This window comes from Erigeron canadensis, chromosome 1 (genome assembly GCF_010389155.1).
Source record: "Erigeron canadensis isolate Cc75 chromosome 1, C_canadensis_v1, whole genome shotgun sequence".
In the NCBI taxonomy this organism is placed as follows: Eukaryota; Viridiplantae; Streptophyta; class Magnoliopsida; order Asterales; family Asteraceae; genus Erigeron; species Erigeron canadensis.
The window spans coordinates 43,065,297-43,087,947 of record NC_057761.1 but is presented as its reverse complement, the minus strand read 5'-3'; the positions used below and the strand labels follow the sequence as shown (position 1 = coordinate 43,087,947).

The 22,651-nt window shown below is 34.6% G+C and overlaps 3 protein-coding genes and 1 pseudogene across 3 annotated transcripts; 2 read left to right on the top strand and 2 right to left on the bottom strand.

Annotated features, from left to right (window-relative positions):
* Window positions 1-748: 748 nt before the first annotated feature.
* LOC122587000 lies at window positions 749-1,990 on the bottom strand. Its single transcript, XM_043759095.1, has 2 exons — window positions 1,399-1,990; window positions 749-976 (listed from the first exon to the last, which is right to left on the bottom strand). The coding sequence occupies exons 1-2, from the start codon at window positions 1,966-1,968 to the stop codon at window positions 788-790; spliced, it is 759 nt and encodes a 252-aa protein (XP_043615030.1). The 5' UTR covers window positions 1,969-1,990; the 3' UTR covers window positions 749-787.
* Window positions 1,991-2,469: 479 nt separating this feature from the next.
* Window positions 2,470-3,781, top strand: LOC122592929 (annotated as a pseudogene).
* A 1,094-nt stretch (window positions 3,782-4,875) lies between these two features.
* On the bottom strand, window positions 4,876-10,613 carry LOC122592919 (heavy metal-associated isoprenylated plant protein 8-like). Its single transcript, XM_043765254.1, has 5 exons — window positions 10,551-10,613; window positions 6,801-7,083; window positions 6,508-6,695; window positions 5,644-5,734; window positions 4,876-5,204 (listed from the first exon to the last, which is right to left on the bottom strand). Exons 1-5 carry the CDS (start codon window positions 10,611-10,613, stop codon window positions 4,876-4,878), a joined length of 954 nt encoding a protein of 317 aa, XP_043621189.1.
* A 374-nt stretch (window positions 10,614-10,987) lies between these two features.
* On the top strand, window positions 10,988-20,628 carry LOC122611376 (cation-chloride cotransporter 1). The gene is made up of 13 exons (XM_043749904.1): window positions 10,988-11,374; window positions 13,692-13,829; window positions 14,294-14,369; window positions 14,675-14,775; window positions 14,960-15,074; window positions 15,161-15,261; window positions 15,842-15,903; window positions 15,986-16,213; window positions 16,300-16,414; window positions 16,671-16,865; window positions 17,559-17,959; window positions 18,782-18,943; window positions 19,374-20,628. The coding sequence occupies exons 1-13, from the start codon at window positions 11,220-11,222 to the stop codon at window positions 20,474-20,476; spliced, it is 2,952 nt and encodes a 983-aa protein (XP_043605839.1). The 5' UTR covers window positions 10,988-11,219; the 3' UTR covers window positions 20,477-20,628.
* Window positions 20,629-22,651: the final 2,023 nt, after the last annotated feature.

The following is a 22,651-nucleotide window of genomic DNA, read 5'->3' as shown; positions in this document are numbered from 1 at the left end:
TAAATGTATACACGCAAAACATGTAATTTATAATGTATCTCTTTTTGGCTTTTAAGTTGTTAACCATTATGACTTTCAGTTGTTTTTGTTATATAACGTGTCATCGCGAAAAATGTTGTCTTAATTCAAGTTGAATTTATGTTATCTATATACTCTATGTTTAGTTCTTTGAGGGTGGACGTAGTACGTTAGGAGACAAGGTAGTGATCAACCTGTGACCGGTTGGAACACCACCGCCCCTATAGGTACCTATGGGGTGTTCGGGTAGCAAAGTGGTGATGGTGGTATCCGGATTCTTTCTCACCCTCTCACCTTATTAGTTTTAGTTTTTTTTTCTTTGTTTTTTTTGTCTTCTGTTAAGTGGGGAGAGATGGGAAGAGAATGTTGAAATATTCAATGCTTGTGGAAGGGATGATGGAGGATGAAAAAGTGAGGAGTGTATTGTGAGATTTATAATTTTTTTTTTTGTAATAATGTTTATTACTTTATCATTTGTTAAATTTTACTTCATTTTATAAAAAATTATGTTCGTTTTTCGATGAAAGTTTTTTTTTATATTAAGTGTTTGTTGAATTATTTGTTAAAAATTTATGTTATCTCGTGTGTTGCACGGGGCAAAACCTAGTTGTCAATAAAGAGCTTGCACGATGTTTTAAAGTCTATAACAAAACATATTATTTCCTGATGCGTCTATAGGTATAACATTAGAGCGTATATATATAACAAGTGAACTCTTGAAATAAACACATACGTACAAATTAACAAAATACTTTGCTAAACTAATCAATTAATCAAACTTCTTATCTTGATGTTTGTAATCAGACAACTTTGCCCCTGTCTCGTCGTACCTTTCCTTAAAATATAGCTCAAATGCTTTTGGGAGAAAACGGGGAATCAAGAATGCAAATATATTGATCGAAAAATATGCTAAATTTGCAACTGCCAGGCTTATCCCAAACCAATACCATGCGATATCCTGTTTCAAACATTATTAATTGATTAAATCACATAAGTTTGTATGCTTCAAACCCTTCCATTAAAGAAATTAGTTATTACTAATACATATCAACAATTCAACATTATTCTTTACAAAACAATGTTTGTGAGTCAACCCAATCCTGACCCAACTCGTTTTAACAAACACCAAAAGACCATGAGTTTTGACCCTTTAACCAACCCGGCCCGTCAGTATAATGGGCTCCTTTTGTTACCTTCTCTTTCAAAAATTTCTATAAGTTGTGATCAAATAAGTCTCTCCTAATTAAAAATATCATTATACTAGCAAAGTTTTATATATATTTTTTTTTTCAAAAGTTGATGCATTAGTTATGATTTTGACACGTAACACTACATGCCCGTAATGGTACATATGTTTATGTTTATTGAGGTTGTTTATACCTGGATATGAGCATCTGCATCAAGGGATTTGTTGTACCAAACATCTTGTATCCAATCCAAAATAGCAAACAATCTTCTAACCGTATACAACATGGGTACCAAAGCTCTAACAGGAGCCGAAAACAAGGACAACCCACTTATGACATTTTCCGTCAATATTTGAAACGAAAGCAAGAACAATGCTGGTGTCGCCGATCTAACCGCTTCATTGTCCCCCCTTGCAAACCCTCCCAATACATATGCTAATGGCAAAAACAACCCAATAACCGTGCCCATAATTGAATAAACACGTAACATTCCCGTACATTTTACTATTTCCTTCGTCTTAGCTCTCCCGGGAAATGCTAATCGCGATAGCATTAGGAGATAGGATGTTATGATAGCGGGGAATATAAGGTCTAAAATAGGGACAAGACCAATGGCGGAAAAGACCATAATGAATGCCACAAGCTGGAGTTCGATCAAACGTATCGAACCCATCATGCCACCACCGCTGGCAGACCCTGCGGCGGCGGTGGATGTGTTGTCTGGCTTTGTGGCATGAGCCGTTGCTAATTGTACACCCGACATTTTTTTGTTACGAGATTGTATATTTTTTCTTGTATGGGTCAAGAGATAATAAGATGAGAAAGATGTTTGAGAAAATTATGGATCGTTTTTGACATTTTTTTCCTCTTTATGGTAGGGTCTGTTTCTCCACGTGGCATGCTTAGTATTTCCATTTGTGTCGTCGTCGTATATATATACTCCGTAATTTGTAATACGAGTAATAAAATAACTGTAATTGTAATAACTTTAGTTGACTTTCTTGCATAGGCCTCGTGATCACGTGACGGATCCCAGCCCGTTAAGTTTATCCCAAAACCGAGCCCAGCCCCTTTTGTTTAAAAACCATGTTAGAGTCCATTTAGGATTCTTAGGGTTACTCTATATATATACGTTATATGCATGTTAGATCCCAGCCCGTTAAGTTTATCCTTTAAGCTTTTGTCGATCGATTTTCATAGGTTAATTTTTGCTTTTCGTAAGAAACCTTTTTTATTTTTCCTTTCGTTCATTGTACGTGACACAATGGGTTGCGTGACCAGCAAACAACGGCAAGCTAGCAATCGACAAAGAAAACGAAGCAGGAGAGAAGGAAACCATAACTGAAAAAGCACCCAAATAAGAAGGATGACAAACCCATAAAAGCTGCCGAGAAGGAAACTACCGAAGCCGAGAAGGAATCTGAACCCACAAAAGCAGCCGAGAATGCAACCGAATCCCAAAAAGCAGCTGAGAAAGAAACCAAGCCCGAAAAAGCAGCCGAGAATGAAACCAAACCCGAAAATAACCAAACGAAACAAGAAGTGACCCCGTTCAAAGTTGCAGCAGCAAAAGGGCATAATTTATAACAACTTGATTGACCAGTTCGGGTGTCAAAGACTTGATAATTCCGTCGATATCATTCGCCGAGTTGAAACTCTCACAAACCGTCCTGCTCATACGTTTCTACGTCGCGATATTTTCTTTGCTCATCGAGACTTTGATAAAATTCTTGATGCCTACGAACATGGCCAAAAATTCTATCTCTATACGGGCCGAGGCCCATCTTCTGGATCTTTACATTTGGGCCACCTTATACCTTTCATGTTCACCAAATACTTACAAGATGCTTTTAAAGTCCCTCTTGTCATACAATTATCAGAAGATGAGAAGACATTGTTTAAGGATATTTCGGTGGAAGAGAGTAAAGGATTTGCACGCGAGAATGCAAAAGACATAATCGCGTGTGGGTTTGATATAACGATCGAGGACCTTTATTTTCCAGAACTCTGGGTATATATGTCAGCAAATTATATGAGAACATAATAAGGATTGGATGTTGTGCCTCAATGAACAAAGTTAATTCTATCTTTGGTTTTCTTGGCCAAGATCACTTTGGAAAGATGTTGCTCCTTGGTTAAAGTATAACAAGCCTGCGTTGATCGAGTCTAAATTCTTTCCAGCGCTTCAAGGAGAATCGCGCAAGATGTCTGCCAGTGACGAGAATTCTGCAATTTACTTGACGGATTCCAAGGAAGATATCAAGAAAAAGGTTAACCGGTATGCGTTTTCAGGAGGGCGAGATTCTATTGAGGAACATAGGAAGTATGGAGCAAATTTGGATGTGGATATACCATACAAGTACCTAAGCTTCTTCTTGGAGGATGATGAGGAACTCGAACATATTAAGGAGGAGTATGGTTCTGGACGCATGCTTACCGGTGCAGTTAAAAACAGAGTGATTGATGTATTGACACAGTTGGTTGAAACACATCGTGCAGCTCGGGCGAAGGTGACCGAGGAGATGGTGGATGCCTTCATGGCTGTAACACCGTTACCTAACATGTACGCGTCATGAAATATTGGGAGTAGTCTTCTTCCGGCAACGGTAACAGCTAATAAAATTTGAACAATGTTAATTGTTTTTCACATATGATGGCTGTTTATGTCTTTATGCTTAGGATTTCAAGTTAATTATCAGTTTCTTTTTTTTTTTTTTGTTTGAAATGGCAGTTGGTTATTGTATATGTTTGTATGAAGTATGACCAGTTATAATTCACAGTTGAAAACCATAAGTTAGTAGTGAATGTTAATTGTCAAATGTTTCAAAAAGCAGTGTCGAATGTTATTTAAATTTTTTCTTCAAATAATCAGAATTGGAGATGAGTTTAAAATGTCGTAAATTAAATTCAACTATTGCTTGTATGACTGGTCAAGATGGTCATGTGTCACCAGTTAGACAAATACGTCTATCACCAAATTAGCATGGCTCGTGTTTGTCAACCTTTTTAAGATTCGCTTGTACTAACATTCTACTTAGGGGACACAAACAATACTAGAAACAGAACATACCTGTTTTTACCAAATTGATATAAGTTTGACTTTTTTTTTAAGAACAAAGTTTCGGTATTGACTTTAGCATAATATGACAACTAGATATAACTAGCAAAAGTGATGAAAATGATGCCCATTGGTTTGCTAAGTTGTTCTAGCTGTTTCAAAACCACTCGTATCAAATTAAAATTTTACACAAAAGTCAAAAGCCATTCATGTACTGCTAATAAAGTTGATCGTTTAAACACTTTTTAGAGCTTAAGCGTCAATAGAACAAGCATAATGCAATTGGGCAAGTTAGAATAATTATATAAAAGACTTGGACATAATCCTTAGCTTGTGAGTTGTGACCATATGTGTGTAGAAATACATCACAAGCTCACAGCATATGTGTAACCCAGTCCCAAACCTGAGATGAATAGACTTAAATATCATCACAAAATTACTAATAGTTGTGTTCACTTAGTTGACGAAACTTCTATACAACCTTCCAAAGCAAAATATTCATCGTGAATCATATTCAACGAAATCAGTATGTCTCCCCAAAAATACCAAGAAATACCTGTTGTAACCAAAACTGTGATCCAAAAGTACGCTTTGTAACAACTTGATGGCTATCTACATTATGGAGCAGCCATTAGCGTTCTCATCACTAAATAGTTGTGGAGCATAAACAACTTCTGAAGGAAAGTCTGGGTATGGAGAGCCCTCATGCTTTTTCTTGTTCTGTTTGTTCTTTTCATTAGGGTTCTCATCATTCTTTTCATTCGGTTCACCATCATTGTTGTTGTCCTTGTCCTTGTTCTTGTTCTGTTTGTTCTTCGGATTCACAACCTCTGCATGCCTCCCTGCCCTCTTGCTAATATGTGCTATCAGATTTTTTGGATCAAAAGCCCCCTTTACGGTCACATGCGATGTGTTTATATCAGCATTGACTGTTTGGACACCTGTTAAGCACACATATTTATTCTCAATCTAGCATTCAATCTCATGTAAATAAACCCAATTATGTATCAAGTCCTTGGATAGAACAGTTAAAATCATGACCTTGTGCTTATAGTTTATTAGCAATTTATAGTTTAGCCGGTGTTTATGAATCATATCAGTTCTCTTCATAGGATTCCTAATGCTACTGCTTTTGGTTTGTGATTCTTCTTTTTAGTTACACGCCTAGAAGATGACTAAATAGAAGTAGAGGACATGAAGTCACTTATGGTCATCTTAAATCATACGAGTAATCAAGTGTTAAAGGTTATAAAAACAGCAATTCTAGGACAGATTACAAATAAAAGACACATTATATGGTAACAAACAATCTGATATTTTGAACCACAAGAAAATAAGATAACTGTGATGTAATGAAATCAGATTTGTAGAAAGATATACCGTGCATCTTGAGGATGCAATGCTTAACTTCCTTAGCACAACCCCCGCAGTGCAAGTGGATCTTCAACACAGTCTCAATAACCTTTGGTGCCTACATCATTCATCACGTTTATTAAATCAACTAAACCATAGACACAGGTACACCGAAAAGCATGAAGATTGAGAAAGCAATAAATCAGGAAGTTAATGTTCTAATGCCATAGATATGTACATAATAGATGGTTCTGTAGGCATGTTAAGCACTTTTTCCCCATAATATTCTTTTCTTATATATTGTTATGACAAATGAAAATAACATTTGCGGATTTGCCTTCTACCACATATGGTGTCTACTATTCTTATCACACTCCAAAAAGGTCATATAAAATTCCATAAACATCAGTACAAGCAATCAAGATCCAATAGAACAAGCAAACACTACATTAGGGAATGCATACACACCTAAATACCAAGTTATGGCAAGCTTTAGTAATAATGCCAACAATTATACATATACGTTACATTTTTCAGGTATTTCAAGCCTTTTTCTTCAAATAGTCTTTCTTATTCTGTTCTATAACTGTTGAAATTACCCCTGGCGTCTACCAAATTTGGTTTCTGCTATCAAACATTATAGTTATATCAGTCAACAGAATTTCCATTAACATAATAAAGCATATGGAACAAGCAAACTCTAGTTCTGAGCATTGTTATAAACACAAACGCAAAAATAGAACAAGTTTTCTAGTCATACTGGTGCAAAGATATGTGCATACATAAATCATTAAACAAGCAGTTGAACCATTTTTTCCTAATATTGTTTCTTCTAATGTGCTACAACTTATGAAAAAACAAAAAAAAAAGGAAATTACGTATATTAACTACCTCGGGTTTCTTCTCCGACTTCTTATCCTTGTCTTTCTTGTCAGCCTCTTTCTTTGGTTTAGGCGAAATCAGCTCCACAGGCTTGCCAGTTTTGCGCCTAACACGCTCTGCAACCTTCACTGGATCTGCCGATTTGCCTTTCACAGTCACTTTGCTATCTTTTGCATTTGGCTCAATTTCTTCCACTCCTAATTAATCAAAAATCATCATCATTCAATTATCATTAAACCAAATAAATCATTGTTAAACATTTCCATAAATACAATTAGTAGTAAAAATTAATCAATTATTACCATCAAATCCTCTGAGTGATTTCACTACCGTTTCAACACAACCTTGACAATGAAGGTGAACTCCTAACACAATCACTCCAGTGTTTTGCTTGTCGGATTTCGATTCCTTACCCTTTTCATCACCCTTTTCGTCCGCATTTTCATCCCTCTTTTCATCTGCATTAGTGTTATTTTCCTCCTGATTCTGATTTTCATTTTCATTCTCATTTTCTTTTTCATTCTGATTCTGATTCTGATTCTGTTCACCGGTCTGGTTATTGTGATTTGGCTTCTTCTTCTTGTTCTTCAAGTTTCCAAAAAAATCAAAATATTATTGAATTAATAATTTTGTATCTATATATACATGTACACTTGAATAAAATCCTCTAGAAGCTACTTAAATAAAATGTAACAGACTGATGATTCACACACATAACAGAAGAGAAATTGTTCTCCAAGTTTTCATCAAAAAAAAAAAAAAACTAATCAGAAACTTCTTCCTCTGAAAATATATACATATACATATATGTATGAATAATTTTTCACACACATTCTAGTGAATAATTTTTTTAATAATCTTTGTAAACTAAAATATATATATAAAAAAAAAAAATCAGAAAAGTTCTCATCTGAAATATGTATGTATGTTTGTGTGTATCTATAGGTTTACCCACGTATTCCGGCGAAGAAATTGTAAAATAAAATGAAATCACAATTAACAGAATCACACGTTCAATATAACATATTAACATGTAGCTATATCTGTATCTATAGTTTTACACACAGTACAACACACATACACACCTATTTTTACGGAGAAAATTGTGGAAAAAAAAAAATTTAACGTCCGATTAAACGGAAATAGATATGAGGAGTTTGATTTGTGAACAAAATTTGTTTGATAACGATTCGAATCAAAATTTTAGTTTGATTTAGATGAAAAAATAATTTACAAGTTATAGTTTTTGTGAAAAAAAAAAATTTGAAAAACAGAGTATAGAGAATGTACGGACCTTGCCCATGGTGGTGTTGAGAAAGAGAGAGAGAAAGAGAATGCAGAAAGAGCAGTAACGGCAGAGAATATGGTAAGAGGGCACAGCTATGCTGTAACTGACATTGTTATGAGCGTGTTTAAATGGCTATGCATGATATATATGTATAGAAAGAGAGATATGTACACGTATGTGTATATATGTATATGTGTGTGTATACCACCACTACTACTGCTACAGTGTCCTTTTTTGTCTCTTGAAAAAAAAAGTGATCTCTGTTGATATGGCAATGGTGGTCTGCTGGTATTTTGTCCTTATACTATGTCGGATTTTACTGTTTTACCCTGCTTCTTATTTGGCAAATGATGAGTTCTGACTGTCAGCCGATTAATTTTGATTGATGCATTGCCAACCAGGCAACTAGTATATAAAACAATTTATAAAAAAACACTTTTGTGGATTTGATATAATTCATTGAAAATGAATGTGGGTATTTTTTATAAAAGATTCTACCGTTGATCCAAAATGATGAAAAATTTTGACACATTAATTATGCCTTAAGCTTGGGTCAATGATGCTAATAATCCTAATATGGTTGTGCGTTGCCGTTCAAAAGAAAAATATGACTGGGCCATGGGGCAACTAATACGTCTGCTTGTCTAGCTCTGTGAAGTCAGGCCAAATGTGGCAAGACCGAAAACGATTGTTGGGCGTGCAGTAAGGGTAAAACAGTAAATACCGGAACTTTTACTCACCTTTTTTTAAAGATATTTCCATATTAAGGGTAAGATTTCAATTTGTTTTGAAAATCTCGACAAAAGTCCTGCTAATGTGATGGAGTATGTTGGAAATGAAAACGAGTACGACTATTGACTTTTTAGAAAACGAAAGTTTTTTTTTTTCTCACATATTTTTGAAAAATAAGTTATTGTTAGTTTTAGAGAAATTGATAATAATCATTAAATTAGTGCTTTATTAAGCTATGTTATTAAAAAAAAATATAGTATTTTGCTATTTTTAGTCAAACGGTGGAGAATTTTAGGTTAGGAGAACGAAAAAAATAAAATTGTTTGGCATTTATTGAAACATAACACGATTATTATTATTATTATTTGTTTGGAAAATAATGAGTTTTATTGATTTTGGAGAAACTTTATAACAGAAAATGGTTATTTAGTTAAATGACAACAATAACGGTACCTAAATTGACAAAAACCTATTAAAATTGATTTATATGAAAACTATTATTGGTTAATTAGTAATGATATTTCGAATGAATCCTTCCCTATAATCACTTCGAGAATTTTCTATGTTGTGATTTAACTATGAAACTTATTTTTGTTATATCAATTAAGTCACTAACCATTGTGAGATCATTCCTTCTCATTTAAGTAGTCATTAGATTTTTAATATTTGGGTGGCAAATAGATCACTTTGCATAAAATTACATGGTTAATTCAATTGTCATGGAATAATATATATATGTTAAGTGCACGTTTAGTAGGAGGAAATTTAAATAAATGAAAAAAATTCAAAGAAATAAAATTTAAATAAATGAAAATAGCTAAGAAATCCGATAATTTTCATTTATTTAGTTACAACGGAGAAATTCAATCGAACTACACATTTTAGTCTCACAAGTCAATAGACTGTTACGTAGTCATCCAAATTATTGATACATATTATATGTACATATTAAGGTCAATTTACCAACAGCTTTTTATCCTTTACGATAGTAAACATCTCAAACTAACTAACGTAGTAACGTCCATCTACAAATGAAAACCAACACTTGTGTATTTAATAGCAAATGTATATGTATAACAACAATTGCTTTAGCTTTGAAGTAACAGTGAATGGTTTATTTTTCAAATATATCAATTATAACCTCCATATATTATTGTATTAGTCTGCTTGAATAAATTAGTAACAAAGAAATCATAATAAGCAGATAAATTTTATTTATTTTTAGACTAGACTCATATCTTTTTCTTTATTTATACTCTTTTATAATACATTTTACATGACCGTTGATGTTTATTAAATTATTTTAACCAACTAACCACCCAATCCAAACATATTTAGGTTAATGGGTTTGAATTATTTGGGTATTGGTTTGATGTTTGACTCTAACCGAAACAAAATAATGGTTTTTGGTTTCATTTTGGGTATTCATTTTAAATTTTGAGTTTATCCGAATACCTGATAATTTAAAAGCATGTGTTATTAGTAGGAAAATAAATATATAGTCGATAGATGTATTTGAAGTTTGAATTCTATTAGTGTGCCATACAAACCATTTACGAGGCATTTTATCTAAAATCGATGAGTAAAGCTATACAATAATTTAGCTAATGAACTGATATTGTAAAGGTCTAAAAGTAAATATTATATTGATTGACAACGAGAATTCGGTGTCACCATTTATTTCATCGAAATATTGAATCCTTCATACTTTCGGTTTTACATGGTTCATACTATTTAAACTGATTGTTAATTTTGGTTAGTTTAGTTCTTTTTATCCATGAATTGGGTATTGGGCGTAACTAATATTTCTTCAAAACAGAATAAACTAATACCCAACCGTTTGAATACTTTACCTCACTGTCATTTAAGGATAAGGACTAAAAGACCAGACATATTCTTTATACATTTTTGTTTCCTACCAACACTAATGATCTACTAATAATATTCTTAAATCAATTCTTATTTCTAACCTTACTCCTTTCAATTCTCTCTCATTCATCCTCTTTTCGCTTCTTCTTCTCCAAACACACACCTTCGACACCACCAATAATCGAGCCACCATCACGGCATCACCATTACAAATTGCCACCGCCATCAATTGATCGGAATATTAGCGAATGCTATTTTACTTTTTACGTACATAAATGTTTGGTTTGAAATTAACTTCGTCATCACGCCCAACACATTATTATACGATCGATATTTCTATAAACTTTTTAGGAATAATCTAATAACATTTAACCTACAATAAAAATTTATAATTTTGGAAATGAAAAACTCACCTTCAAATTTTACAATAACAATAAAAGCTTATTTAACTACACGTAGATAATACAAATTTATGATATTAAGCGAAAACAAAAAATGGCTACCAAAATGGCACTTGACTAGACAATTTCAAAGAAACACACCTGCTAAAACATATAAGTTGGAGGAAATAATTACTTTTATACATCTAGAAAGCAGAGCAATTTGCTAATTTCTCACTCGATTCAAAAATACAAACAACCCGTCCACTCTGTTTCTCTCTCTCAAATATCACACGAAATCTCTGCCTTTTCTCTCTCCCTAAGCATTCCATTGGATTGGATCTCTTCCCATACCCCATATATATATATATACAACAATTCATACACATACATACATATACCTATATATCTATATTTTCTGTATAGATCCGCCGCCCATACCTGATTATTTTATGAGGAACGAAGAGATTGAAATTAGTTCCGATGACAACGATTTACCGTCGTCGGCGCCACGTGTCGGCCGGAAATATGGCCCCGTCGTTGCTCACGATCATGATCCCGTCGTTCTCGAGATGTCGTCATTCGATCGTGGATCTTCTTCTAATAAGTTAGTTACTTCCAGTTAATTTTATGTTTTCCAATTTTTTTTTATATAAATTAATATACAGTAATAGTTAATTATAATAATTGAATTGATTCAAGTAATAAAGTTAGGAGTTATATATATATATATATTACATAGAAATGTGTATAATTAGTTTTTAGTATATCTACCGTCGTAGCTTTGTAACGATTTATTGCAAAGTAAGGTTTCCGTAGAGGACTTTGTGTTGCTCTAGGCTAATTATTACTCGAAAAGGGGCATTTATAGTGGCATTATAGTTTATAGGTGAGACTGATGTTTATCGTGCTTAGGGATAATGTCGTAAAGAGCAATGTACTTAGGTACTAAGATTTGTAGGTGGGTTAGTGTTTGCCTTAAAGTGAAGCTTAGGATTGTGGACTGTTTTGCTGATTTTGCACAATAATGTCCCAACCTGGTAATTGGGTTACCTTTTTAATCTGGTATTATAACAAGATAATGTGGCAAGCCACTTCATTAGAATACTGCTTAGTTTGCTCAATGGTAAATGTACATTTCAAAATCAGCTAGTTTAAAAGTCCAATAATATATTGTTTTTGAAATGGACTAGTGTGATAATTAGTGATGAAGCCGCATCGTTAGAAAAAGTTGCCACATAAGTCAGAAACTTGTCATTGGAATCCCCATTAGGAACAACCACCCTTCCCTAACGGGACACTAAATGCGGGTGATCATTGCCTCCATCTTTTGGGGGCGGGGTCTCGTCAATCGCTCAAGATTGCTGGACATCAAAGTTTTGGAAGCTACAAATCGATCTTTTTGTGATCAAATTAGCCAATGCAGAAAATTGATCATTTTGAAGCATAGTTACCAGGTAGGGACATTAATTGAGAATAGTTACTGAAACGGACCACCAACCTCAATATGTTGCCATTACTTGACATTATCTTCTATGCTTGGCATATAGTTCATTGTAGGCACTGATTTTTGTAGAGATAGTTTAAACTGACAGCAATATACTTGAAACCTAATCCATTTGATTTTTCTATCGTCAAATTCTTAGGTGGTGTTTGGGTTGGCTTATATCAGCTAACAATTTTTGACAAAAGAAATGTTATAGCTTAATAAGCCCTTTTGAAAAGCTACACTACTAAAGCTCCTAAAAACGACCTATTAACCCTAAGTAGCTGTTTCTGTATCCAGAAAGGGTCACGTTTTGATAAAAGCATAAGCTGACAAGCTCCACACTTACCTAGGGGGTGTTTGGGTTAGCTTTTCAAGAACTTTTAAGCTTGTTGCATTACGTAAACGCAATAATCCGTTTTCACTTGCCAAACAAGCTGTATTTTATCTGACGGAAATAAGATGTTTTCGAGGAATCAATATACACAAGATCTTTCACTTAAGCTAACCTCCTCCCTTCCATCAGTTTAGAGGTAATTTCGTTCCAAAGGGACTTTGGTGTAGCAGTATTGGGGTGATCCATCAACTTAGAGGTATGTTTCAAGTCTCAGTTGACACTATTGGTGTAGGTATAACCGTATAGATTGTTGCCTTTCATAATTAAATTTTCTTTGAAAGAGTTGAGACTTTGAATATGTTGAACATCAAAGAGGAAACAATAGCAAGTGTTTGCACATATGCTTCTATTAGCGTTTCTGCAAATATACAGTCCAGGCTCTCTGTATGTTATTTTATTCCGAGTTGTCCGTCGGGAAAAATAAGAGCAAAAAGCATGGAAGTAGATTGAAGAATAAAAGAAAATATACGATTGATCTTTTGTTGCGAAGGAATAAGAATAGTATATTGTGATCAAGTTAAGGGGAATGACTTACATTGCTATGCAACATTAGTTTGTGGCTGTTCGCAGGGAGAAAAATAGACTTTTACTGTAGGCTGACGTAGAAGATCTATTGACTTTTCACTGATTCTCGACTGTTTTAGTCCGGCGATCACTCTATGTGTATGTATATGTATATATCTATATCAGATTTAGGGTTTTGTTATTAGTTCTTTCTTCTTTCTCTGTTTGAGGCTGTTATAAAACAGTTATTTTCGTGGGGTTTGAGTGACTTCTAGCATGATTACTGATTAAATGATTATATTATGGGTTTTGTTAATAATCTTCTATGCACCCTCTTAGATCTTGATCTTATGTATTTTTTTTTTTGCTCTTCATATGGGACTTTCCTTCTCCTGTAAGATAAAATATTATTGTTTATGCAGGGAGTATCTGTCTTGTAAAACACCAAGTTTTCCACACAATAACATGTTAGTAGTGTATTAAATTCTGACTTAATATCTGCTAGTAACGTCTTTAAAACTAATTTGCATGTGCCAGCAAAGTAAAAACAACCACGGGTGCGGGTGCAAGAGAAGAATCAATGCCAAATGATCGAGAACTCAATGGTGAACACAAAGATTCCAAATTGGAATTATTTGGCTTTGATTCTCTTGTTAACATTCTTGGTCTCAAAAGGTAAATATTGCATATTCTGTTGCTTCTTTGAACCTCTTTTATATGAGAAATGATATTCGTACCACAAATTTTAATAAATCTACCACACTGTACAACTTTCTGAACACACTGTACAAGCTATTAAAAAACATGTATGGTAGATTTATCAAAACCTGTGGTACCAATATCACTCCCCCTTTTATATGGTATGTACAAGAAATTGTCTGTCCCCCATGATTCAACTTTTCGGAGATTGATTAAATTCATCTTCACATACTTGTCCATGATCTTTTTTTTTTCTTTCTTGGTAATGGTCCATTCTTTTAAAGCTCCTGAACAGTTATACCCATGCTGCCTTTTTTCCCGGTCCATTGAAGCTTTTAATTTTTAGTTTTGAGTAACCTTGGTGTTTCGATTGCTTCTACATATAGTCTCTGTTGTTTTTTATTATAACCTTTAGTGATTTTTAACTTCCCCAATTTTAGTATGACAGGAGAGCCGATCCCTGTACCTACGAGTCCTAGAGGCCGTGAAGATAGCTCTGGTGCACACCATCCAACAGTAATGTCTTCTAAAATTATCATATATTCATATTTTTTAGTGAATTTATTGCAATGGTATATTCTCTTTTTAAATGCTGCAAGAATCCTGCACATGTTTTAGTTCATTTTCATGAGAAAGAGAGCAAGTCTGTTCAACATAACTATTATGGCTTTATCTTTCAAGCAATGAGTTTGTGCCAACCCATTTACTTCATAATAATAACGATTACCTCCTATTGGTGTATATAAGTTTATATATATAAATTTATGCAAAGCGTGTATTAGCTTATATTGAGATTCCTGAAAAGAGTTGTTATCTTCCAGATGCAGACTAGAAGTGTTGTCAAATCAGGAACGATGATGGGAGTCTTCATCCCATGCTTGCAGAACATATTGGGCATTATCTACTACATCAGGTTTTCGTGGTATGTTCTTCGGGGATCGTCTTTGATATTACTATTATTTAATTATCTGTTCAGTAAGGTTTAAAGAGCACAAACGTTACTGTGATTGTTATCTTAGATGTATTCATCAACTGTTATCCAATCATCTTTGTCCCAATCTTTGAACTTTGAAGGACTTCTTACTATACTGGGGATTGAAATGCAGGATTGTTGGCATGGCGGGCATAGGTGGATCTTTACTGGTAGTTGCCCTATGTGGCTTGTGTACTTTCTTGACTGCAGTATCATTGAGTGCAATTGCGACTAATGGTGCAATGAAGGTGGAGTCTCTTTAAGATATTTTAACTCATTTATAGTTAGCTTAAATATAATTCTAATCTTTACCGTCTGATCCATTCCAATCTAGGGCGGGGGGCCTTACTATCTCATTGGTCGTGCTTTGGGTCCTGAAGTTGGAGTCAGCATAGGACTATGTTTCTTTTTAGGGAATGCAGTTGCTGGATCTATGTAAGTATGTTGTAGTTTATGCTTGAGGTGCTAATATGGCTGGGTTGAAACACACTATGTTAATTTGCGACCACTTTTTTGTTTCATCTAAATTTATGTGTGATATATAATCAGTTTGGTAATTACGATAATACAAACAATATTAATAGTTTAATTTAAAGATAAAGATTACAGATCTAGGAGTAGGAAGCTGGACGTGTCTAAGTAGACCTTGTGCCAATTCCAAGTTTCAACCCATCGGATCCTTTCCTAATTAGTTAGTTCTTTTTAAGGCCAAAGTCTGCACTTACCTTACATGTGGGTTGCTAGATCCTACTTACAAAATGTTGTGGCATATAAGGTGGTCCATTAACATGAAGAGAGCGAACATTTTTACTTTAACATGGGTTCACCGTGTATGCCAAATCAGTTTGTAAGTAAAATTTACCTAGTAATCTGCAAGTGAAGCCTTTTTTTTTAGCTTGACCCATATTGAGTAAAACACAACCCGAAGTGACTCATAGTTAAACAGGTTGAAAGTGCCAAGTGCAGTTCTGTTTTTTCTCTTGCAATAATTAAAATGAGCCTATCCTGTTTGTAGGTATGTTTTGGGAGCAGTGGAGACCTTCTTGAATGCTGTTCCAAAGGCGGGACTTTTTAGAGGTGATAATGTTAATTATTTTGTAAATTAAGTAGTTTATGCCACGTGTAAGATTTAATGTGATTGTGTTCCTTTTTATTGCAGAGACCATCACACAAGTCAACGGGACAGCAGTAGCAGAACCTATAACAACTCCAAGTTTACATGACCTGCAAATCTATGGAATTATTGTGACTATAATTTTAGTGTTTATAGTTTTTGGAGGCGTGAAAATGATCAACAAGGTTGCACCAGCTTTTCTTATACCTGTTCTTTTTTCACTCCTCTGCATATTCATTGGGATTTTTGCAGCAAGGAAGGATAATCCAGTAGGTATGGCCTCATTTGAATCCTTTTAGCTTACGTCTTTCATGGGAAGTAAAACTGACCATGTTTTTTTCAAATTATGATTAAAATAGTTGGTATTACGGGCTTGAGTTTGAAATCTTTCAAAGACAATTGGGGATCTGATTATCAAACGACAAACAATGCTGGAATACCCGATCCAAATGGAGAAATTAATTGGCATTTCAAGTAAGGAAACAACAAATATTATCAGTTCTAGCTATAATATGTTCCTATCTCTGGATTTTCTAAAGTCTCATGTCAGGAGCTTATAATTTTGATGATATTGTTATGGTGTCAATTTCATATATTTTGATGATATTGTTATGGTGTCAATTTCATTTACCATGTCATCCTAGGGTTTATTTTCTACATCGTCCGGACCCTATGCTTAGCAATTATCTATGATGCATGACTTCTGACAGGTATAATTTTCCAATTTCAGTGCGTTAGTTGGTCTTTTCTTTCCTGCTGTAACGGGAATTATGGCCGGTTCAAACCGCTCTTCATCATTGAAAGACACTCAGCGTTCTATCCCTATTGGAACTTTGGCTGCAACACTAACAACTACTGCAATGTACTTCATTTCTGTGTTCCTATTGGGATCTGTAGCTACCAGAGAGAAGCTTTTTACAGACAGGTAATTGTTCTATACATTTGATCAGTTGATCATACTTCATTTCTCAATATTTAAAGGCTCCTTGTCTTATTTGAAGGACATATCTTCATGTATGGTTTATAAACTGTGAGCTGTGACCACAACATAGCTGCAATGGTTTAAACTAAGTCAGTAGTTTTCTTCACTATTAGTAAGGCTGACTGCATACGAAGGGAAACAACTTTTTCGGTCATAAAAAACCATCAAGGTTTTAAGAAATTTGGTTGAATGTAACAAGTTTCCAAGTAAACTGATTTGAGATAATCTGACCCAGTTACCCAAGTTTGACTTACTTTTGAGGTGGCAGTGGCACATTCTCAATAAATTGATCCAAGTTGACCAACTTTCAAGAATATCAATGTGAGGTAAACTGACCTGGTTAAAGACGATAATATTTCCGGTTGACGTGTCGGTAAATTTGACTGAGTTTGATCCTTTTCTAATGCTATGTTGCACATGGAAAACGGCAAAACTTGGAATGTTACCTCGTATATCTGAACCGAATATTCTAAATTTGATGGCGTATTCCGGGCTAAAAGAAGGCTACCTATTGTTCAATATGCCCTTATATATTGCAGAAGCAGAACTACTCTAATCAATGTGCCCAGTTAACAGATGTTTACACATTTCTCGAGATTACTTTATTGCTTTAAAATAACTGAACTTTTCTTGCAGATTATTGACGGCAACCATTGCTTGGCCTTCCTCAGCAATCATATACATAGGAATCATTCTTTCAACTTTGGGTGCTGCTCTACAGAGTCTAACTGGTGCACCACGTTTGCTTGCGGCTATAGCCAATGATGACATTCTACCAGTTCTCAATTATTTCAAGGTTGCAGATGGCAGTGAACCTCATGTCGCAACTTTCTTCACGGCATTCCTCTGTATTGCATGCGTTGTAATTGGAAATCTCGATCTTATCTCCCCAACCATAACTATGTTCTATCTACTGTGTTATGCGGGTGTCAACCTGTCCTGCTTTCTTCTGGATCTTTTAGATGCTCCTAGCTGGCGTCCTCGTTGGAAGTTTCACCATTGGAGTCTCTCTCTTTTTGGAGCATCTCTTTGTATCGGTATGCTACCAGGATATATTCAACTTTAGAGGTGGCGATTTTTGACCAGTTTACATATGAATGGGATTCTGGTTATGTTATATATCTAGTGGGTCAAATGGGTCACATTAAGAAAAGATATATTAAGGTAAATGGGTCAAATGGGTTGAACGGCTCGAACATCACCTAATGTGTATTTAGAAAACCTCAAAACTAATACTATAATTGTATACATGTGCAATCATATTATACCCACTGTATCCTTATGAATAATTGAAAAAAAGTTGGACAAGAAGTCTTTTGGGTCAACCCGGCCTATTTTTACCCTACAAGGACACTACAACAGCACCCATTTTGACCTGTTACCTGACCCACCTGTTTTGCCATTCTATTAAACTTGTATGGCTTTTTTTCTCTTTCTGCTAGGAAGTTTGGTTTATGTACGACATCATTAGATGGTATGGGGGAGTAGAAGCTAAATGCTGACTTTTGATACTCTTAGAAGTTGCTAGGCATGGTCAAACCATATTATTGATTGTCCGATCATGCCATGTTGATGGAAGAGTCTTTCCTCTGGACTTAGTTTTCAAAAAGCCTTGAAACATTCAGTCTCTTGATCAACTGAAAATTATCATGTTCTTGGTTTCACAATCATGTCCTGATTAAATTTTCCAATTGAAAATTTTGGGAGTTATGTTAGGTAATGGTAGCAATAGTTTCAGCTCAAATCAGTGCATACCATTTTAAATGATCATAATGGCATTTAAGTGCATTTTCTGTCATCTGTGTGTAATGAGAATTTGGGTTATCGTTTTAATGCTGTAATTACTTGGTTATTTGCAGTAATCATGTTTTTGATTTCTTGGTCATTCACTGTGGTGTCCCTTGCTCTGGCTAGCCTCATATACTATTATGTCAGCATCAAGGGAAAAGCCGGGGACTGGGGAGATGGTTTCAAAAGTGCTTACTTTCAGCTGGCTCTTCGCAGTCTACGATCTTTGGGAGGTGAGTCCTACAGATTAAACTTTTCCAGTTGGGCCAGTTGCATTGAAAGACAACGAACTTGCTTCGATTTCTGTTTTGCATAACTTTTGGACCCTCAAAATAAGGCTCAAACTTTCAAAAAGTTTGTCATTAAAATAATCTTCTAACTTAGCCAGTTTTGTGTCACTACCAAAAGGTCAACATGCGTGTTATCATTTTGACCTTGACCAAATAACCCATTCGGATTACCTTGAATCATGTCTGTTGAAAGTTGGCTCTTTTTTTGCAGATGACTACCCCAAAGTAGAAATCTAATAAAAGCTGCTTTCATAGTCCTTATAGTTTTCTCTTGCTGTTTGAAATACCATTTCATTTATTATCAATCAAGTAGTTGGAACTTATCCTTCTTGTGTGTCTTGTCTATTTCTCATTAACACCTCTGGTTTTGTAGCAAGCAATGTTCATCCGAAGAACTGGTATCCCATTCCCCTCATCTTCTGCCGACCATGGGGTAAATTACCTGAAAATGTTCCATGTCATCCAAAACTTGCCGATTTTGCCAATTGCATGAAGAAAAAGGGTCGAGGTATGTCCATATTTGTCGACATTTTAGATGGAGACTACCATGAATGTGCTGAAGATGCTAAAACTGCTTGCAAAAATCTAGCGACCTACATTGAATACAAACGATGTGAAGGCGTGGCAGAAATAGTGGTAGCCCCCACCATGTCAGTTGGTTTCCGAGGTATTGTCCAAACCATGGGACTTGGTAATCTTAAACCTAATATTGTGGTGTTACGTTACCCTGAAATATGGCGTCGGGAAAACTTAACGGAAATTCCTGCCACTTTTGTTGGCATTATCAACGACTGTATTGTCGCCAATAAAGCAGTTGTGATTGTAAAAGGACTTGATGAGTGGCCAAATGAGTATCAACGACAGTATGGGACGATTGATTTGTATTGGATTGTTAGAGATGGTGGTTTAATGTTGCTGTTATCTCAGCTTCTTCTTACTAAAGAGATGTTTGAAAGCTGCAAAATTCAAGTTTTTTGTATTGCCGAAGAGGATTCCGATGCGGAGGAGCTTAAAGCTGATGTAAAGAAGTTTCTTTATGATCTTAGGATGCAAGCTGAAGTTATTGTCATTTCAATGAAGACGTGGGATCATAGTAGCGGTAACGGCAGTGGTGGGCCCACCACCCAAGATGATTCTGTGGAGGCGTTTAGTGCCGCCCAAGGACGAATTAAAAATTATCTAACGGAAATGAAGGAACGAGCTCAAAAGGACGGGAAACCACTAATGGCAGATGGGAAGAATGTGGTGGTGAATGAGCAACAAGTGGAGAAATTTTTGTATACCACCCTTAAATTGAACTCGACGATTATGAATTACTCAAGAATGGCGGCAGTGGTGTTGGTCAGCCTCCCTCCACCGCCAGTCAACCACCCATCTTACTTTTACATGGAGTATATGGATTTGTTGGTGGAGAATATTCCCAGGCTTCTAATGGTTCGAGGGTATCGTAAAGATGTTGTGACTTTGTTCACGTAGTCAATCACCCTAAAACCATTTTTTTTTTTTTTAATTTTTATAACCTTTTCCATATATAGAGTCAAAGATGTCAGTTTGTAGATTAAACGTTCGATTCATTCTTTGAACCTCTATTCAGTTTTGTTCTATTCAAAACGAGCTTTAATCTTGAAGCAGTCCGGGTTTGTTCAAATATGTTTCTCTCAAGGCCCTATTCTCATACGAGAAATGAGAGTTTAGAAGGAAAATGGTATAAGATTTCTTACAAGAGTTTGGTCTGCTGTTGATATTAATTATGAATTTCTGGAAGGATGTCTATTTGGGGATCGTGAATAGTGAATACTACGTTAGCAATGGTATTGGGGGACTTGAAAAACCATATTCTTAAATATATTAGGTGGTAAAATGGAATTTTCAAGTTGGTTGGATAACATGTCCAAGTTTATTGCTTATTTTAGAGAAATGATATTAGTATCATTTTTTTCAATTAATTTATCATTAAGTACAATATATGTAGCAGACCGTACAAGTCAGTATTGTGGTAAAAATATTAAAACAAATATTGCGCCAGATCCTTCGTGCTATATTCAATACAACAACCGAACAACGCACAAAATGGCCGGCTCGCAGGCTATATTATTTCAAGCATAAAATATCTTGTACATTCTCATCTTGTGACATTGTTCTAGCAAAAAATAGTACTGTATATATTTGCTTTTATATTACAAAGTATGGACATGAATGTCTATAAAAGTCTGAATTCTGAAAGGTATAAAAATATATCCCCGTGTCAATATCTGGGCGAAATTATGCCTAGTGGTAACATTATTATACATTAAAAAAAAATTATATTTATATGGTAAAATGATCCGTACTGCAGACTTAACTAAGCTAAGGTAATGTTACATTAAAAAAAAAGTTACTATTTAAACCTTTGAATTTGATAAACATACATTAACTCTCCTGAATTTTACATAAAACTCTCTTGAATTTTACATAATCCTCCTACTTTACTTAAGATAGATATTGTATACTTTACCTAACTTTTCTTCATAGATATAACCCCTGATTGATTTAGCATCAAGCAGCGTTATTTAAATATTTTAAGTGCCTCTCAAAATCTGATGAGCTCGTTTTTTCTTCTTTTAAAAAGATGAGATTGGTATATGTTCATAATCTTGAATGAGGAATTGAGTATGGTTGTCATAATTTCATGTGCAAGAAGAGATGCACTTCTTTCGATGTGTTTGACCGTCACAAGATTCCACAGTACGTGTCCAACCTTGCATGCATACTTCTATGCAGCATTTGACCATGTCTTCTTAAATGTATCAACAAAAATGGTAAAATGAGTTGACATTGCATACTTGATATGGACATTGTTCGATATTAGAAGACTAGTATCAAAATACAAATTATCATTTTCTATTTTTTTTCAACCAAAATTAAATAAAGTTATAATATTACAAAGGATAGAAAATTACATTTCCATTTAATGTAATACATTCGTTAATACTCTTTGTAAGGATCGGTTGTCCATGTGCATGAGATCTATTTCAGTTTTCCGATCCGATGTGTTTGACTAACCCCAGCTATTTCCTAGCATAATGTTAATTATGAATATCAATCCATAAATATAAAAACTGATTAATGTTATTAAACATAGCCTTTTAATGTTATTAAACATAGCCTATCATTTCTTTTAGGCTAAAATGTCATCCATTATTACATACATCTGTAACTTGAACAATTATTATTGAGGAAAAATACTTATAGATATCACTATTCTTAAATAATTTTGATTGGTATAACGGAAGACTATAAGCAACTTTGATATTGAGTTGAAAACAATATATGTTTTAAAACCCAACCTTCTTTTTTGATTCTTGAAATTGGAATATGGATGATTGGATTAGAAAGGTCATTATTGGGGCAAACGCTGCAATAGGTTCCGTTAGACGAAAGCCCAATATGGCATGATCTTTTTTGACCTAATTTTGGTGTGGTCGATTCTAGTTCAGTTGGTTAATACGATTGGATCAGGTTGAACTATATATGTTGACTAGTTAGTGTTCCAAATACTTACAATCTGATTAAAGTTATTGGCAAAGTGATAACTTTGGTTCAACAAAACCAAGTTTGATTTAGACAATAAAGAACAGTTACAAGCAAGCAGGTATTCAACTGTTCAGCTAG

Excerpts from the sequence above, each read along its gene's own strand:
- LOC122587000 (XM_043759095.1), bottom strand. The coding sequence starts at position 1,968 with ATGTCGGGTGTACAATTAGCAACGGCTCATGCCACAAAGCCAGACAAC. Across the intron at positions 977-1,398 it reads ATGCAGATGCTCATATCCAG|GATATCGCATGGTATTGGTT; the intron begins GTATAAACAACC and ends TGTTTGAAACAG.
- LOC122611376 (XM_043749904.1), top strand. The coding sequence starts at position 11,220 with ATGAGGAACGAAGAGATTGAAATTAGTTCCGATGACAACGATTTACCG. Across the intron at positions 14,370-14,674 it reads CTGGTGCACACCATCCAACA|ATGCAGACTAGAAGTGTTGT; the intron begins GTAATGTCTTCT and ends GTTATCTTCCAG. Across the intron at positions 17,960-18,781 it reads TGGAGCATCTCTTTGTATCG|TAATCATGTTTTTGATTTCT; the intron begins GTATGCTACCAG and ends GGTTATTTGCAG.
- LOC122592919 (XM_043765254.1), bottom strand. The coding sequence starts at position 10,613 with ATGGCGGTGGCAATTTGTAATGGTGATGCCGTGATGGTGGCTCGATTA. Across the intron at positions 7,084-10,550 it reads GATTATTGGTGGTGTCGAAG|AACAAGAAGAAGAAGCCAAA; the intron begins GTGTGTGTTTGG and ends GGAAACTTGAAG. Across the intron at positions 5,205-5,643 it reads TTGCATCCTCAAGATGCACG|GTGTCCAAACAGTCAATGCT; the intron begins GTATATCTTTCT and ends TGTGCTTAACAG.